This window comes from Rhinolophus ferrumequinum, chromosome 21 (genome assembly GCF_004115265.2).
Source record: "Rhinolophus ferrumequinum isolate MPI-CBG mRhiFer1 chromosome 21, mRhiFer1_v1.p, whole genome shotgun sequence".
Lineage (NCBI taxonomy): Eukaryota > Metazoa > Chordata > Mammalia > Chiroptera > Rhinolophidae > Rhinolophus > Rhinolophus ferrumequinum.
Window position 1 is genome coordinate 49,887,525 of NC_046304.1, and position 19,024 is coordinate 49,906,548.

The window sequence follows — 19,024 nt, forward strand, 5'->3', positions numbered from 1 at the left end:
AGGAGTGCAGGAAGGTTATTTGCACAGAAAAACACAGCAGCTGATAAGCTGTGGCTTTTCCAGGATGTGGCCAGAACCGGTCTTTCACTTTACATATCTCCAGGCCATAAAGCAAGATCAACAATAGGGGGTGAGAAGTGGGTCAGCCGTGGCCCTCACTGCTCCTGCTCCACAAGGCCACCCTCTATACAGGCCGCTGTGCGGTTATGCTGAGACCGCAGGCCTCTGCAAGTAGGGATGGTGTTTGGCTTCCGGGGAAAGTGACAGCCTGAAAAACAAGGCGGCAGATGCTTTGAGGGTCGTCGGTAACCTTTCCTTTCTTGGGCCTGGGCAGTAAGGAGTGAACAGCCTCAGAGCTGCTCAGAGTTCTGCCTGTGGCCCGTGCCTCTGACCTGGGCCTCCCTGGGCCCCACCTACTGAAGGAGGACTGCCTTTTGAATCAAGTACAGAGATGGCCCCGGCGTCTGGGAATGGTGGAAAGACTGCTGCTCTGAACAAGTGCCTCTGGGGACTACAGGAGAGCCAGGCTATCCTGAGGGTCCTGTGTCCTCAAAGACTCATTTGGGCCCTAGACCTGGCTGGGTGATCGACTTCTGCATGAGTCAGTTACCTCCCCGGGGTTCCAGGTCCCCACTGTAAGAGAAGGGATTGGACGGATCACCTGAGGTTCCCCCTGCCCTGCATCACCTGTGTGCACGTGTGCATGTGTACATGTGCATTGTGTGCACGTGTAGTGTGTGTGTGTGTGTGTGTGTGTGTGTGTGTGTGTGTGTGTGTTGGCAGTTTCATTGGGCTCTCCCGGTTACAAAGAACAGCGTCTTGCTCAAGCTACTGGTCGCGGTCACTGTGGACTTACAATCTGTTTTCAGAACCCAATCTGTTCATAGGTGGAGGCGCTCCTGTATTCAAAGGGCCAGTTTCACCGGGTCTCTTCCCACTCTGGAATAGAAGGTCCATGAGAAGTTTGTTGTAAGGCCCACCCGAGAATCACAAAAAACAAAGTCTAAAGCAAGTGGGCCTGAAGAAAACCAAGGAACAAAGCCTCTCCATGGAGGAGCAACAAGAAACAGTGTTTAGACAGATTTCGTCAGACCAGAGCAGAGGTCACCAGGATCCAAGCACCTCAGGGCTGAACGGGTTTCACTTCAGGCTCTGCCACCAACATGACAGTGGCTTTGCTGTGCTTTCCTTCTCAGCTCCCACTGAGTGGGGCTTCTCAATTCTCACTTCTTTGTGAAAATGAGGAAGAGACAGATTTGCCATGAAGCTGATGGATCTTAAACATCTGCCCCTTTCACTTGATCAGGCTCCTTTCGAAGCCCTATATCCAATTTTGTGTTCATAATTTAGGGTCCTTTTTCCTAAAAGGGGGCCTCCGTGTTGTATAAGCCTCAGGCCTGTGGTAGACGGTCCCCCCCTGGCTCCCCATCGCTGTTCTCACTGAAGAGGCAGGGTCTATTCCCCTCCATCTCCCGAGTCTGGACCAGGCCTGTGACCTACTTTGCCAAAGAAAAGGCAGCAGACGTAATGGTGCACCAGTTCCAAACCTCAGCTACAGAGGCCTCTTACATTTCCTCTTGTTCTCATACGCCTCTCCTCCTGCTGTGAGAAGGTACCGGCTGGCCTGTGGGTGGATGGAGCGACACGTGGAGCAGAGCCAAGCTGCCCCAGCCCACAGCCGGCTGACCCCCAACACCCATGGAGCCCACCTGAGACCAGAAGGGCCACCCAGATTAAATTGCCAAATCACAACCTTGTCCTGTGTCACTGAGTATGGGACAGTTCATTGCAGCATTATTGTGGCCACAGAAAATTAAAAGAAGACCCCAACACGTGGACCCGCCCTACAGCAACTGCTTTATCCTCGGCTCTCTACGGCTTAGCTGCCACCTGGCTTCTGTTCATCCAGATCCTCTCTGCCTTTCTGACTTTCCCTTACAGCTCCTCACAGATGGCCCCTTCTGCCCCTCAGGACCCCACCCGCTCACCTCCCTCTGATGTGGTTCAGATCAGAACAGACCTTGGACCAACCATCTGCGGCTTGTGATTCAAAACAATAAGTCGGTCTAAATTACAAAAGCGATACACGTTCACCTTAGGAAAATAAATTATGAAACACAGGTAAGGTAAAATAGGTATATTTAGTTGCCTCTAATCTCACCACCCTGAGATAATCATTTTTAACATTAAGGTTTATCCTTCCGTCTTTTATCTCTTCCTGCAGAAATGCACAATTATTTCAGAAACTGAGCAGAGTCACCAATGTGTCGTATGAGTTCATGTCACTCATTGCTCAACAGCTTTTCATTGCAAGCGATACTGTCTACTTTGGGGAAAGACGTCCTATAAACAAATGTCATCAACAAGGATGGTTTTAAAACTTTGGGGAGGCAGCTCACATTTCTTCTGGATGGAAACGCATCCAGGGACTGCAATCCCAAACTCCTTATGGTCACTGTGGACTTGCAAACTACAGACAATCTGTTTTCAGAACCCAATCTGTTCATAGATGACAGAGCTCCGGTATTGACAGGGCTGGTTTAGCTGGGTCTCTTCCACTCTGGATTAAAGGTCTATGAGGGCTGTGTCTCCAGTGGCTAAAACCACATTTGTCACATAGTAGATGCTCAATAAAATAACTGATGGGCAATGAATAAACAAATGAACTATTTTTACTGCATTGTCAATCTTCCCCTGGCCCTGTAAACTCTGCTAAGAAACTCTGTCTAGCACCTAAGAACCAATCGTAAACAAGAATTGTTCTCAGCAACCGTTCCCGAACCCTTTCAGTTCCCCTTGGTCCCAAGTACACTTCATCCTTCATCTTTTCTACCCACTATGTGCTATGCTCCATATTTTGCGTAGTTATCACATTGAATCCTCACTACGCATCTAGAGGAAAGGTGATGTTAATTCCACTTTTCATATTAAAAAAAAAAAAAGAAACATCAAGGCTCAGAGAACAGCAGCTTGTCCAAGGTCCCGTGGCACGTTGTTGGCAGAGCCAGGACTCAACGCCAGGTCTGGCTCACATGAGCACGCCCTCCGCCTCCTGCTGGAGAGGTTAAAAGAGAAGCCAGCTGCCCTTAGATTCTGCTCAGTGCTGACAGTGAAGAAGGACCCTGACATCAAAGACTTTATAAAATAGGACATCCTTGCGCTCTTCCCCCTTCTGCACACTTCACACTCTGAAGGTCCTCAGGAGAATGATGTGGACACCCCAGGCTTCACATCTAAGCTCTGTCCACACGCCTGAAACCAGTTGCCCTTTGACCACTCCTCAGACAGGCGACACCCACAGTGAACTTGGGGCAAAGTATAATCTATAAAAGGGATGCGGGCCTTTGGCCCTGTGGACCACTCGTTACATGCAGAGGGGCACAAACTGAGAAGAGCCAGGTCTCAGGGAAGTCCTGGATTTAAGGAGCAATAATTCAAAAATGTTTTTCATTGCAAGCGATACTGTCTACTTTGGGGAAAGACGTCCTATAAACAAATGTCATCAACAAGGATGGTTTTAAAACTTTGGGGAGGCAGCTCACATTTCTTCTGGATGGAAACGCATCCAGGGACTGCAATCCCAAACTCCTTATGGTCACTGTGGACTTGCAAACTACAGACAATCTGTTTTCAGAACCCAGCTCTGAGCTCTCCATTGTGGCCCAGAAAAAGTTCTTAGTCATCAGAGGCTTCCTGATGTGATTATCTCCAGGGGACTCCTGCTTCTAGAAAGACCAATACAAGAGCATCGTCCTGCCACTGGCCAAAGGCAGGACTCAGCTGGATCTGAAATTCTGAACCCTGTCACCCTGGACCATGTCCCCACTGAACCAGAAAAGGTCCCAAGAAGATGGAACTGTTTTCACATAATGAGAGATGAAAGTGATGAGAACTCTTCTCCCTGGAAAAGAAATGGATTAAAAGGAAAAGAATCAGAATCTTTTCTATCCTTTTAGTAAATGACCAAGGTGGACACGGAAGGACTGACTCCTCACATTCTGGAATATTCTCTCTGGGAAGCACTTCTTCAAGCCTGAGGAAGTTGGACTTGAGATGTAAACTATTTAAACCACTACCCATAACAAACAATTGGAGCCCTTTAACCCAGGAGGAAATAAAAGCTGGATAGAATTTGGCTTGGGAAGAAAGGGGTTGGGGGACCATAAACAGGGAACATCCAAGGTCAGCGTCAAGGACAACCTCATGTTTGCCCTGCTACCCATTTCATGACACTGTCAGAGACAAACAGTGCTGGGGCTGTGGGTCGGGCCCAAGGAAACCGTGTTAATCCTTATGCTTTTATTTTTTGGGTTTTTGATGTCTCTATTTTATTTGTTTGTTTGTTTGTTTGCTTTTGTTTGTTTTTGCAAGTCCAGCTAAAGTTGGCATGTCCTAAGCTTTTCCAACAACTTTGATGCTTGCCTTTGAAAAGTGGCTATTGTCCACTTTGAAATTAAGGCATTTATATTAATTTGTTCATTCATTCATTCATTCACTGAGAGACTGCTGGGTACCAGCCTCTGGATGTATATTTCTTCTCCGTTGCTTATGATTTCTTCCCCACACAGCACCTGTCCACGTTAATTCTCCCCACTTCATCCTCCCAGTACAGAAGTGGCCTCCTCTCTTTTCCCAAACTCTGTTTGTCTTTGAAATGTTGTCCTCTCCAAGTCTTTGTTCCAGGGCCAAGTGCAAACTCTTCTTAAGGCATATATGGCTAGACATCCTGTTTATTATTTTTTTATTCTATAGACTATTTTTCTAAGACTTTCCCATACAGGAGACCCATTGCGTTAGTCCAGGTCTTCCAAAAAGCAGGTGTCAAAAGGGAATTAAATGTGCAGGGCTTTTTATCAGGGGAAACACCTAAGGGAGAAATGGGGCAGGAACCAGGAGAGGAGGGGAGAGCCATGAGACCACGATGCAGGTGTGACCCCACGTGAAGGAGAAAGGCCAGGAGAGCTGTGTGGAAGTGTCGAAGACCACCACACAGTCTCTGGAAGAAGGTTCTGTAAAACCACAAGGCGGTCCTCATGCTGACGTCAGCTGTTAGGGGAGTCCCGTGTCTCCCGGAAACAGGCCTGCCTCAGTGTCCGTGCCACGCTCCGCCTTTTGCTGGGGATTGCCTGTGGGAAGCATGGCCGTGGGGCAGACACCACCGATGGAGTGCAGAGCGCAGCAGCGGGCCCTCAGTCCCTTACGCCCCTGTGGTTGGAAGTCTGAGAGGCACATTCTCATGGTCACCTCAGATGTTTATTAACTTGAGGTGAAACGAGATTTCCTCTATGCTTTCATGTCTGCTTCAGTGACTTTACTAGGAAATCAAGAGTTTGATGTGTGCGTGTACTCTTCTGTGTGTGAGTGTGTGTCTGTGTGTGTCTGTGCGTGTGTGTTTGTATGTGTGCACACATGTATATGTGTGTTTAGAGAAACCCACTCCCCCAGCCACGAGGAAGCCTAATTCACACTGCAGATCCTCACGCCTCTCTGTTGCTCCCTTTCAGACCATCCTGGTGGGCGACAGTGGCGTGGGGAAGACATCTCTGCTGGTTCAGTTCGACCAGGGCAAGTTCATCCCCGGCTCCTTCTCGGCCACCGTGGGCATCGGATTCACAGTAAGCGCCCAGCCTCTGGGCCCTGGTGTACCTCTGTCAGGGTCCCAGAAGAAACAGGTGGACACTCACGTTAGATCATTCAAGAAGGTTTCATATCAAACTACGTATCAGGGTGGAGGCAGGGTTCTGGGGAAACAGGAGGGATGGTGCAGTGGCCTTGGGTAGGTACAGGGCCTCTCTCCCACCCCCTAGCCTAAAAGGTGAGAGGAGGGAACCGTCACCAGACACAGGGACAAAGAGGGCTGTGTGGAGAGGGCTGGCTGGCGGGAACACAGCAACGCACAGTAGCCTCACTGGGAGGGAACCAGGGCAGAAAATCTCCCTCCCACACTGCTCTCTTCCTGCTCCCCCATCTCCTTCTGGGACTCCCCAATGGCTGAACACTCCCCTTTTCTAGAAGCTAGAAAGAAAGGGAATGTGTGTGTGTGTGTGTGTGTGTGTGTGTGTGTGAATTTTTCAGTTTCTTCTTTTATTTTTATCAATTTTTGCTTTATGTTGATATGCCATGCTGTTAGATGCATTAATGTTTTTCTTAATGAATTTTTTTATTTTTCAATTACAGTTGACATACAATATATTAGTTTCAGGTGTACAACGTAGTGATTAGACATTTATATAACTACGAAATGATCACCCCAATATGTCTTGTACTCACCTGGCAGCCTACATAGTTATTACAATGTTATTGACTATATTCCCTACGCTGTCCTTTACATCCCCAGGACTGTTTTGATCACTGGCAATTTGTACTTCTTAATCAGCAAGGGACTATCATGATACAGATTGCTCAGGTCCACCTTCCAGGGCAAAAGGAATCTGGAGAGGCAAAGGGATGGCTTAAATTTTTAAGCATAGTGCAAACTTAGCATTGTCATGCTAGCAGGTCAAAGGTTAAAGTTCAGTTTTTAGCACTCAGTCTCTCCCTGGACACAGCGCAGCAAGGCAGCTCAGATGAGGAAGTGTTCCCAACCCTCAGCCCTCTGTGGGCCAAGAAGTCCTCCCCCCATGGCACATCTTTCTCTCCACTTGTACCACGCCTGCTGGCCACTCCCAGTGACCCTTGAATCCTGGGAAAACCTTTAGAGAGGGTTTGGCTCCTCTCTTGGACTGTGGCAGGAGCTGCAGGGCCCTCGTTTGGGGTCTCCAGAATCCTCGTATCCAGAGATGGGGAAGAGCAAACGTCATTTCTTGGGCAGCATGGGTGTTTGAGGCCAACCTCTGTGACCGAGCGGGGCACAGGCCTGCGAGGTCACACTTGGGGCTGGGACACAGCAGAGTCACACTGGTGGGAAGAGGAAAGAACCCCAGAAATTGGGCTTCCCCTTGGGTCACAGTGAGGAAGGTGAGGGCCCACGATGAACAGGGCTTCGAGGAAAGCAGAAATGAGAGCCTGGGCAGAGTGTGTGTCAGGGTCCGGAACCCAACCTGAAGCACCAGTGCCCAGGGCTGTCCCACGACTGGGAGCTGCTGGGCTCCGGAGTGTAGGAAGGGAGAGGCTGAGTCCCAGGAGGGCGCGGCTGCCCTGACAGTCCCTGAGGCCTTGGACCAGCTGCCGTGAGCGAACCAGGATGTGTCGTGCCAGGCCTCCCCCACCATGGGCTCATGCCCAATCTGTACCCTACAGTCACACTCACGTCTCCTCGCCCACTCCACGCTTGTCCTCCTGCCTGTCGGACTCAGAGGGCAGAGAGCGAGGTGGACGTGGGTGTGGGTATGGGTATGCAAACTCTGATTCACACTCCACAGATGCACAGGGCGCGACCTCCACACTTTGCCACGAGCCTGGTGGGGAAAGTGAGGCAACTTGCCTGTGAAAAAGAAAAAAGTTGTGCTCAAACTGAGACTGAAGCAGCCTGAGACAGGCCAGGCCAGGCCCTTCCTCTCTCCTCAGGCTGAACCTTCTAGAGCCTCGCTGTTTGCTTGGCATCGGTCAGTACCAGGAAGGTTTGATTCACCTCAGGATGAACCAACCCCTGGGCCGCTTACACTGAGTGAGAGCCTGAGGGCCCAGCTCAAGCCTGAGCCTGGGGACACCTGGAGCAAGTGTATGACCTGGAAGCACAAACAGACCACACCCTGCTTCTTAGCTGGGACACCAACCCAGGGGGCCCCCACAGTGGTGGTGGGGGGCAGCAACAGCAGCCTGTGATAGGACCCACATGACCGACCCTGGGCCTAGGAACAGTTGCTCACTTACAAAGACGTTTGAGGCTCTTGCTGAGAAAAATGTCTGTCTCCTCTACAAGCCCCCTGCCCACACCATTGTCTATGATCGAGACACCCCCGCCCCCCGCCATTCCTTTCCTTTCCAGAGACAGGTCTCTCTGAGCCAACCCTCTGCTCAGAGGAGCTGGCTCTTTGCACAGCAGCTAAAATCTCCCATATTGTGTCGAACAAAAGGGCTGGAGGATATTGGGGTCTCCTTCATCAGTGGCCTGGGGGTCCCCGAAGAGCCAGGCTATAAGACATTGCTTATCCATGTCATTCACACAGAGATTTTAAATACTGCCTACAGCTGGCTATTTGCAAGTGCCCTGTGGCTGGTCCTGGCTGGGGCCCGGAAATTCTGCGTGGTGGTAACTGAGGCAGAGGGAGCCACTGAAGTTCGTGCAGTCCCAGCTCGTAGGGTTCAGTGTGGCCTGGGCAGCAGGAAAGGGAAGGAGAACTGGGTCTTCCACTTTAAAGGTCAACGGTGCGTGGGGTGACTAGCTGGGTGTACCAGGGCCTCTGAGCAATTTTTACCCCAGAAACCAGCAGGCCCGTTGCTTTCTGGAAGTGGGACCTGCCCAGGTTGTGTGTGGATGACTCTCAAATTATGGTTTTCCTCAATTCCTCCACCACCTGCACCATCACACTGGATGCCAAGTCCTGCTCATGGGTTTTTTGGGGTGCTGACATCAATAGGGTTCACATAATAGCCTTTCTAGCCAGCCCCTCTCCCACCCCAATTCAGTTCCTCCTTGTTACTTCTTGCCTCCGTGTTCCCCGAACTCTCTAGCCTTGCCTAAACACCACTGCAAAATTCATCTTTGGGAAGCCTCGCTCTGCTCAGCCCCACCCAGCACCCTCAGTGGCTCACGATTGCTTTCCAAATAAAGCCTAAATCCATCATCCATGCAGCTTCTCCTCTCCCAGACATGGCTGCCTGTTGGAATCCCACCCAATGTACAGATGAGGTTATGGCATGTCCACCTCCAGAAAATAACCCCAGCTGCTGACAAAAATCACAGGGCCGGAGGTGGGTATACACACAATCCCCAAAGTCACTCCTGCCCTTGCAGTTCACCCCCAACACCTAAGCAAAGAGGTGCAGGTGCCCCTCCTCCTATACACCCCTCAAACGGTCCCTTTATAATACACCCACCCTGTTCAGAGAGAGTGGGTGGTAAGCTGAATGAGCTTGGATAGCATGTCAGGAGAGGGGGTAGTTAAATGGTTGGCGCAGCTGAGTTCTGCTGTGGGCAACCCAGGACACACTCCCACCCTCTGCCACCTGGAGCTGCAGGGTTCCTAGGATGTCCTGGAGCCTCTGCTCAAAATGATCCACAACTGCGTGAATTCATTTGATATTTAACATTTAAGGTCTACTAGGTGACAAGGGGAGCACACGTGAATAAGGCCGTCCCCGCCTTCAGGAGTGCCTAGATTGGTAGGGGTGTGGGGGGAAGGCTCTCTCATCCAGGTGTAGAATACCCTGGGCGCAGCCCAACAGGTTAGGGAGAAAGGAGAAGTAATCATTCTGAAGGGTCAAAGTTCGAGCACCAACCATCCAGCGGCCAGATGTGGAAAGATGAATAAATATCGGTCGGTAAACAAATGATATTCACATGAGCTCGGGCTGGACTGCATTAACAAAAGTGAAACTGCCTGTCGCTGTCCTCAGAAAGCACGCCTCCTCTCAAAGGCAGCACGGCCCTGAGCTGGTGCATCCCCAGCGTCCGCTCCTCCCCCCGACCCCGCCCCGGGGGCCACCTGTTGATCGCCAGCTGGCCGGGCTCGGGCGCCGCCTGCTGGCCGCGCTGAGCAGAGGCAGCCGGAACACGGGTGCGGGTGCTCTGATCCCAGTGATGCCAGACCTTCCGCAGCAAGCGGGGTCTCCAGGGACCGCTCCCCGTGGGAGCCTAACCCCACGGCTGGCGACCTTGGGGAACCGCTCCTGGGGCTGGATTTGGCCCATGCCCTCAGAGGAGGAAACCGGGTCAGTGTTGCCTACGGGGCCCTCCTGCCCTTCGGGCACCGACACTAGGGTCCTAAACGCCCTTGCGGGACTGCCCGCTCTGGGCGGGTGTCTCTGGGGTGGTGGGAGGGAGGGAGGAGCCTGTTGGGGTCCGGGCCGCAGCGGAGGTGGGGGGAAGGAGTGGGTGGAGCCTAAGGCGGAGCTATTTCTGAGCTGTCCCTCGCCCGCCGCCTGCCCCAGCTCACCTCTCGTCCAGGAACATGACGGGCACGCCTGGCTCCGCTGCCACCCGGGATGGCGAGGCCCCCGAGCTCTCCCCGCCCTGCAGTCCGAGCTACGATCTCACGGGCAAGGTGGGTGGGCACTGCGCCTAGCGCTAGGGACTCCCGTGCGGGTTTTGAGGGCTACCCCTCCCCACGTCCTTCGCCCTAAGACCCTGGCGTTCCCGGGCGTAAACGCCTTTCTGGCTGCATCTGCGTTGCACTCAGCTCTTCCCCCAGGCAGCCGGGTGTCCCAGAGTAGGGAGAGACGATAGAGACGCAGCTCCTGGGACCGTCCCAGTCTCTAGGGATCTGAGCTGGCACGGTTGGAGGTGGGAGAAGTAGGTCGGAAGTGACTCCCCACCCAATTTTCTTCTGCCACTCTCCCGCCAATATGGGCCCCCTGAGACCCCACGATTCTCCTTAAGGGTTTACCCTCCTGGGCACAGGCGCCCGAAGTGCTAGGATATAGGGATGCTTGGAAACCCAGAGCGGACGCCCCCTGGCGGCTGAGCAACTTGAGGTTAATACCCTTTTCCCAGCTAAGCTCTCAGCTAACACTTAGCCAGTTTCAGGGCCTTAGGCCCCAAACTCTTGAGATCCCCAGATGCCCCCAAGTCCTACCTCTTCCCTTTCCACTTTGCCTCATACTTTCTTCCAGGAGGATGTTGCTAGCCAGAATGCAGGCCCACCTGGGAATTTTTAGAACCTGAGAAAGATCTATGTGGTTAGTCACAGTGCCCCCACCTGGGAGAGTGTAAGTCAGCTCTCTGGGGCTCGGTTCCTCCGCGAGGCGGCCCTGCACACAAGCAGGTGAGGGTGGAGGTGGACACTGGTCTGTCTGCCCTCCCTCCATGCTCTTGGAGCAGGCACTTATTAGGAGCTCTGCAAGCGGTGTGGAGGGAGCCCAGACCTTCCACTGTTCCTCTAGGCTGGGAATAAGTAAGGGGGCGAGCCTGTTTCATGCTACGTGGCTTGAAGGAGACCTGCCTCTTTCTGTGCCTTGTTTTCCTCCCCACACACGGGGGCTCACTCATGAAAGAAGTCTGGGGCCTCCACCCCCATTGTTTCAGGGGAAGCCACTCTGCAAGTCACCCGCCCAGAGCCGTTGAGATAGGCGTCCTGTGTGGGCTTTCAGCAGGAAATGGGCCCCTGTGCCTTCAGTGGGAGGGGAGCTGCTGAGGGCCAGCCCCTGGGCCAGTGGGGACCACCTGACCTCCTCACGGGACAAGCCAGCTGGACTGTTTGCTAGGAGGTAGCAAGGCTGGGCAGCTGTTTGTGTTTAGTGGCTTTGCCTGGCTGGGTAGGTAGCTGGCATCGTTTGCTCAAGGCAGCTGTGATCTGTAAAGTACACAGGAGCTCACCCTCCCTCCCTCCTTCCCCCTTGGGGGCTGGGACCCAGGAGCCAGGGAGCAATGCGGGCTCCAGAGGGCCCTCCCAGTCCCCAGCCCTCCATCTGTCCCCTGGGCCAAGCAGCGTCTGCAAAGAGTTGGCTCCTGGCCTCCACCAGCCTGTGTGCACCAAGACTTCCCCAGGAGACGAGTTCGGGACAGACTGGGAGGAGCTTGGCAGGAGCTCCTGGGCTGGATTAGAGGGGATGGGGCTACCGGCAGGCAGTACCCAGTCCTGCGCCACTCTTCTGGAGTCTTAGGTTGTTCACACCAACATCATGGTTCCTAGCCACCGACTGAGTCTAGAAAGGCCTCAAAGAAATAATCCCTCCTGCCTTCTAGCCACTGAGGAACTAGGTCACAGATGGTTTAAAGAATCTTCCCCAAGTCCCCCCAGTTAGCCATTGATTAGCCAGGACCCCAGCCTTCATACACCTTTTACTGAGCCCTCCTACCTGTCTACCAAAGTTAGTTAATCCCAAAAGCCCATGTGCACACAACAGGAAAACCTTTGGGCTCCATTGTCATGGTCAGAGCCTCAAAAATAACTCAAACCCAGTCCCCGCTCAAACCACTAAGTATCTAACCTGCCCGTTGTGAATTTTCCAGCAGTAGGTCTAGACCTCTGTTCTCCAAGATTGAGGAATGACTGGACAAAGGGCTTCCCTCCCTCACCCCCCATAGTCCTCAGAGAGGATGAGCAGAGACTGGCCAGGCAATACAGGGGCAGGACACACCCCACCGCCCCACGCTCCCAGCCCTACAATGACCCAGTGATGCCAATTTGCCCAACTTGGGAGGTTTCTGCTGAACGAACTTAAGACTAAACTCTCCTCACCTCGCTCAATATAAATTTCAACCCTCCCTAATTCATGTAACCTTTTTATAAACATAAAATGTTATTAGAAACTTCCAAATAGATGTTGTGGAAAAGAACCCAAAACGTAGTTGTTTTAGAATATGCCTTTACAAACGACAGTGCCCACCCCCCTCAGATCCTGACCCCGCCCTTGGGTAGGGATCCTGTCCCAGGTGTTAACACTTCTCTTTCCCGGTAGTAGAGCCCCACCCACACGTGCACACACGACTGGAACACACACAGAAGGAGGGAATCAGACATGGTGTGGCAGGGGGCCAATGTGTCGGAGACAAATGCAGTGGCTTCTAGGGCTCCTGAGCAATCTGGGCACCTGTTGGTGCTGAGGTTTCAATTCAGGCTTCCAGGATAGTGGCTGAAGACAGGAGGGTCAGAGGGAGAGCCTGAGAGGCGAGAGTGTGGGGCGGAGAGGCAGGGTGAAGGCAGCAGCAGGCTTTCCAGAAGCAGGTACCCCTCAGTGCCGTCATCATCCTTCCCTTGCCCTCTGCCCCTCTTTCCAGGGCCTCTCTCGCTGGAAGCCCAGAAACTTGCCCCAAACTCCCCATTAACTGCCTCTGCCCCCATCTCTTAGGTGATGCTTCTGGGAGACTCAGGCGTCGGGAAAACCTGTTTCCTGATCCAATTCAAAGACGGGGCCTTCCTGTCCGGGACCTTCATAGCCACCGTCGGCATAGACTTCAGGGTGAGGTGGCTGCAGGCTTTGCCTCCCAGCAGCAAGCTGGGGTCAGGCACAGGGCCTCTGCCCTCTCCTTGCACATCTTGGCTCTTCAGGACAGCTGTGGCTCACTTCCTGGAGGGCACCAGGGGTGGCCAGGTTAGAGGAATCTGGGCACCCCCCTACAGGATATGAGAAATGAGAGACTGAGTCTTCAAGTTCTGCCCCCAACAGGGCAGAACATCCTATGTGTGAGCTGAGTTTCCTGGCCCTCAGCCCCTTTGCTCATCGCCCTCTCACCCACCTGGGCCCCTTGGGCAAGGCTTCAGAGGTCCACCAGCCTCTCTGGAGTTACCAGGAAGCACAGTGCTGCACTAGGTTGAAGAGAGAGGGGGAAAGAGCAGCTTGCCTGGGTCCCTCCTCTCACCTTGATGAACCCATCTTTACACACCTGCATCAGACATGCGGGGCACGCTGAGCAGTGCACACACCAAGGGTCTAACCCTGGCAGCGGCAGGGAGGGTGGTTCTCAGAGGCTCGGTGCCTCCCTCCCACTTGGGAAAATTAGTGGGCAGCTAGAGAAAAGGTGACCCGGCAGATCGGGCCTCTGAGGTCCCTGGATGCTAGTGGACATCTCGTCTCGAAGGACTCAGCTGCAGGACGGTACCGAGCTCCGGGAGAGGCAGACAGAAATAAAGAAGGGGCTGGGTCCCCAGTGCCCAGCCCTGGGCTACCTGCTGAGTCCTGGAGAGAGCCAGGCAGGTTCTCAGGCTCCCCTTGCCCTGGCACATTGTGAGAAGCGCCCAGAACAGAGGGCTCCATGGTGAGGGTATCTGGGGTGATCTGGCTAGAGACATCCCTGGGGCTCCCCACACCTCTTCTAGCCCTGGACAGGGTGTTTTCTCCTTGGTAGGATATCAGCAGAGCACAGGAGCCAAGCCTCCCCTGCCCCCCCCACCCCACCCCACCTTTCCCTCTGCCCTTTTTTCTTTCAGAACAAGGTGGTGACTGTGGATGGTGTGAGAGTGAAGCTGCAGGTGAGACCAGAGGCTGCGGGAGAGTGGGGAGGGTGCAGAGGCCTGCCCTTGCTCCTCACCCAAACCACAGGAGGCCTGCGGCCCTGCCCTCAGCCTGGGGTAATTTCCTGTGGGGCCCATGAGAAGAAACGGCTTTTGTTTGTTCGATGTCTGCAGAAAAAGCAGCTCCCAGGCACCCTCTTCTATCAAAGACAGCTCAAATGCCTTCCGACAAGCTCAGGCTCCTCATCTCCTCCATAGTTTCCCAGGCCTCCTCTGCTCTCAGAGGCTGGACACCCCCAACCCCTGAGCTGGGGAAGAGGCAACAACTAAATGAGCTTGAGAGCTCAGCAACTACCACCATCCAGGACGTTGTCAGCTGTTCAGAAGCCCATGAGAACCTAGAGAAGGAAATATCTTACCTTCCCACACATCTCCCATATCACAGCATGCGTTCCCTCTGCTAGCACAGTCCCTGCGCCCTGGATCCTTCTGACCATCTGTCCATCCCTTCCTAGATCTGGGACACCGCAGGGCAGGAGCGGTTCCGCAGTGTCACCCATGCTTATTACCGAGATGCCCAGGGTAAGTCCCTCGTGCACTCCAACTGCTTCCCCCAGCCCACCTGTGACATCACCCTTCTGCCCCAAGTCCCCTGTGTGACCTCTCTCTCCCCTGCAGCCTTGCTCCTGCTATATGACATCACCAACAAGTCTTCCTTTGACAACATCCGGGTAGGTCCCTCTACCCACCACCCATAGCAGCCAGGCAGGGCCTGTGAAGTTCAGAACTGCCTCCTGCTTTGTGGGAAGGGAGTGGAGCATGGAACACTGCTGACATCTAAAAATACCTGAGCTGTGACTCAGAAGTAATAAGCTGCTGCTGGGTATTTGATTGGCACGTGAGCATGGAGGCCAGGGAGGCTGCCTCTGCCACCTGCTTAGCCATGACGGTGATTCATGAGTGCACTTCTTGACAAAAGTTCAGAAAGTACCCAGCTCCACCCTGGACAATTACCCACAGAGACCAAGGGGAGAACTCAAGCAGAAAAACCTATCTATACATCCAACCCAAGTTGCAAGAAAGTGACTCAGGCAGATAGAGTGAGCGACTCTGTCCTTCCAACCAAACTATTGGAGAATAGAGATAATAATTCACTAAATACAAACACTGACTGTAGGCAACACTATCAAGTTCCACGTGCTCCCTGAACCCCACAGGTTTGCAAGCAAACTGGGGGAACAAGACATATAACAGCTCATAAAGAGGATGGACATCCACGGCACACACACTGCCACTTCCTACCCCATTCTCAACACTAATCAATCACAGTAGTTTTGATCATTGAGCCCTCATGTGGCCTTAGAATACTCAACAGGGTGCTCCAGGAAATTGCTGGTGACTGCCAGCTGATTTAGGAAACAAAGCCTCTGCCATCTCTATATTCCATCGAGCTGGGAGTTGCAATGTGTGGGGTTGGAGGACCCTCAGGGCTGGAAAGGCCAGAACAAAGATACAGATGAGAGAAGGCCCAGGGCATCATGCTCGGGGGGACAGTGGGTAGCGTGGGATAATCAAACAGGGCGGAAGAAGGAAGCGCAAAAGAGAGGGGGAGAACGGCCGATGCTCCAGCGTGGCCTGGCTCAGCTCTCCCTCCTCCACAGGCCTGGCTCACTGAGATTCATGAGTACGCCCAGAGGGATGTGGTGATCATGTTGCTAGGCAACAAGGTAAGTGGCTTTTGGTGAGGGTCAGCTCCCCGCACCTCCTTTCCCACTGCCACAGAATGAGTTCCATCCAGCCTCGTCACTGCCCAGGGGTGTTAGCTGGACATCCTCCCAGCAAAGGACTCTGTCCAGTCTCCAATTCAGCGGTTAGACCTATCTGGTGTCTTCAGCCATCTCCTCTGCCCTCTTAAAGCTTTGGAAATGCCCCCCTGCCCAGAAAGCTCAAGCTGCTACTTTAGAGACCCAGCTGCTCAACTCCTATTACGTCATAGTGTCTTGGGTCACGGACGCACAGCTAAGACTAGAAAGAGTTAGCCCCAAGTGTCACCTCTCTGAGGCTGGGTCACCCCATCCTTGCCAAGGAGTTACTGACCTCCCCAAGTGGAAGTGAGATCCCAGGACTGGGAGCTGGGGAACTCAGCCTGAACTGGATGGAAACCCCGGCCCCATGCCAATCATACCGCTTGCAAGTCCCATAGGCCACCAGCAGAGGGCGGGGCAGTGCCTGCTCCTGGGGCAAAAGATGGGCCAGCAGGGGCAGGAGAGGGGCCAGCTGGGGCCAAGGCTTCCTTCTCCAGAGTGACCCACCTGGGCTTGACAGGCAGATGTGAGCAGTGAAAGGGTGATACGTTCAGAGGACGGAGAGACGCTGGCCAGGGTAAGTGACTGCCTATGGACAGGGTGAGGGGTGGGGGCAGCCAGAGGCTGGTCCTGAGGACACTCTCTCCCTGGCAGGAGTACGGAGTTCCCTTCATGGAGACCAGCGCCAAGACGGGCATGAATGTGGAGTTAGCCTTTCTGGCCATTGCCAAGTGAGAGCCGAGCAGGGAAGGGAACTGTGCAGGGTAGAGTGGCACCCAGCATGGCCTGGCTGCCGGCCCAGCCCCCAACTGCATTCTGTATTTTGAGGACCATTTGCCCTGGGCCACGGGAGTGGAGAGGATGCTCAGCTCCTCACTCCCTGCCCAGCCCATTGCTTCTTCCTCTTCAAGGGAGCTGAAATACAGAGCCAGGCAACAGGCTGATGAACCCAGCTTCCAGATCCGAGACTATGTGGAGTCCCAGAAGAAGCGCCCCAGCTGCTGCTCCTTCTTGTGAATCCCAAGGGGCTGAGAGAAGGTTCCAGAAGCCCACGAGGATACAGCCTGCTCCCCCAAATCGGATTGGTTCTGAGCAGCTGAGCCAATGGGGAGAGAGTTGGGGGGATCCAGGGCACAACCCCTTCCCAAGAGGGGGCTATACTCCCACCCCTACCCTAGTTCCTGTAGCTTCTCTGCATCCCCAGGGAGGGTAAAATATTTATATTTCATTTCAATGATAAATAATGTAATACAAAAAAAAAGGCACCAGAAAACCGAGATAGGGACCTGGTAGCCCTTTTGCCTTCTAGTATATACTAGGAGTCTGTGGGTGCTGGGCCTCCCTTCTAGCTGTGATGAGAGTGGCATTGCTCCAGTTGACTACCAGGGGCCCTGATGCACTTTGGGGGCGTGAGGGCAGGCAGTGTGCCCCGGCTCCCACCCTCACTTCAGCTGGAGGGAGGCTGAGCAGACCCCGGCCTTCATTTCCTCTAGCTCTCCAGGGACAATCTTCCCCATAGGATGGGCCCTTGTGCCAGGAGCTAGACCAAAGCTTATCTCTTATCAGGGAAGATAAGAAATGTGGAGATTGGGCTGGGGCCCAGCTCCCAGGGAGGGGGAGAGTGGAGTAGCGGAGATTGGGTCTGGCTGGCTACCTCTGGCATTCCAACCCCCCCCCCCAGAGGTGTACCCCTTTTCCTTCAGCCCACAATCACATTGGGGTACCTGGAAACATTCGGTTCCCATTCTCTGGCCCTCAGATCCAGGGGAGCCCCTCCTTCCTTAATCCCTTCTCTCACCTGCCTTCCTGTCTCTGCCCCTAGATACCTAAGGTCACAGCAAGGGAAAGGTTATTCCTGTCCCAACCCTTTGGCAGGTATGCAGCCCACAGGCTACTTTTTCAAAAAGCTGAGGTGCCAGATAAAGAAAAACCTCTGACTCCTGGAGCAGGTGGGAAGCAAACCTCACCCCACGTGTATCAAGTGCTGCCTCTCCCCTGACCACCAACACCCTTTTCTTCTGCGACAGACACCAGAGCCCAAACTGCTTTATCTCCCCTCCTATTGGGCCAAGTTAGGGAATGAGAAGTCATCCATTTTCTGGATAAATCAACGTGATGTGCGTGATACGTGCAAAACAAGGTCATGTGGGTAAGACTGGGGTGAGGAGAGGGGCAGCAATGAGTTTTTGTGGGGCCAAGGTCACATGGCTCCCAGAACCCTGACCCCAGACACCAGAAGGGGACAAGAGACGTGCATGTTATGACCAGAGGCACTTTCACTCCAGCTCTTCCAGGCTACGGGTGGGGGAAGGAGCAAGAAAGAGGTATGCACTGCACATTTCTGAGGCTACTGCATTTGCTTTCAAGGCAGAAATCTTGCTGTCTGAGCAGAGTCAGCAGCTCCTACTTGGGCCAGATAAGGAAGCTCTCCTAGGCCTCTCCCAGGCAGAGCAAGGAGGAGCCTGACCTTGCCCAAGGCAGGTCGCAAGGGGTCCAATCACATAGGCTGCTCTGGGCCTCTAGCATTTGTGTTCTTCAGAATTAAACTGCAGTTTGGAAAGTACACCCTGTCCACTGCTTCTTTGAGATGTGCATGGGGGAGGGGGGATCATGTTGAAAGGATTGTTAGTGCATGTTGGAGGCACTGTCACTGACTGCCAAAATCATTTGATCCTCGTCCTTCAGTGTTCCCAACTGGTCACCTCACCCTTAACAGACTGCCCCCCAGACTCTGTGACCAGCCTTTCATCTGGAAGGAGCTTAAAGGCTTATCTTAAGGTCCTAATCATTTTTTTTCTTTTTCTATTGAAGGAAGCCTGGGCCCTTTTCCCTGTAGACTGTATCCAGAGATTGGTTACCTGACTCTGTTCTGCCTCTCCCCACCCCAACTCCCTAGCCAGACGCTGACGCCAATGCCCAGGCCATTGCCCTAGGTGGCCTGTCCTCAGTGGACAGACCCTGCAAATTCTCGGGCTCTCTGCTGAGCCTTCACACTGTCCCAGTGAGGATCAGAGCACGCCCCCTCCCCCCCATAAGCAGGTCCTGAGACAGCACAAAATGACTCCACAAACGGGAAAATGTTGTTATCCAAACAACTCTGTTGGGTCCGAGGTAGACCTCAGTGTTATTCTTAAGACCGCTGGAAACCTCGTAGCCCCAGACCCGGAGCGGTTTCCCCGGCAACGTTCGCCCCTCCACCCCCGCATTGGGGCTGCACACTAGGTT

At 53.5% G+C, this 19,024-nt stretch overlaps 1 protein-coding gene across 5 annotated transcripts in view; it reads left to right on the top strand.

Annotated features, from left to right (window-relative positions):
* Positions 1-19,024, top strand: part of RAB37 (RAB37, member RAS oncogene family) — a 58,830-nt gene that overhangs the window by 30,185 nt on the left and 9,621 nt on the right. The window contains exons 2-10 of one of the 5 annotated variants that reach the window (XR_004421310.1): positions 5,505-5,615; positions 12,892-13,002; positions 13,971-14,012; positions 14,510-14,576; positions 14,673-14,725; positions 15,656-15,721; positions 16,320-16,376; positions 16,454-16,530; positions 16,711-17,484. Coding sequence is in view for 4 of the 5 variants with exons in the window: in XM_033090378.1 (XP_032946269.1) it covers positions 5,505-5,615; positions 12,892-13,002; positions 13,971-14,012; positions 14,510-14,576; positions 14,673-14,725; positions 15,656-15,721; positions 16,320-16,376; positions 16,454-16,530; positions 16,711-16,816 (690 nt within the window). In the remaining variant the exon portion in view is untranslated. Of the gene's footprint in view, positions 1-5,504; positions 5,616-9,647; positions 9,814-9,992; positions 10,146-12,891; positions 13,003-13,970; positions 14,013-14,509; positions 14,577-14,672; positions 14,726-15,655; positions 15,722-16,319; positions 16,377-16,453; positions 16,531-16,710; positions 18,363-19,024 lie in introns of those variants that run through there. The other 4 variants (XM_033090378.1, XM_033090381.1, XM_033090379.1 and 1 more) reach the window with 4 other exon arrangements.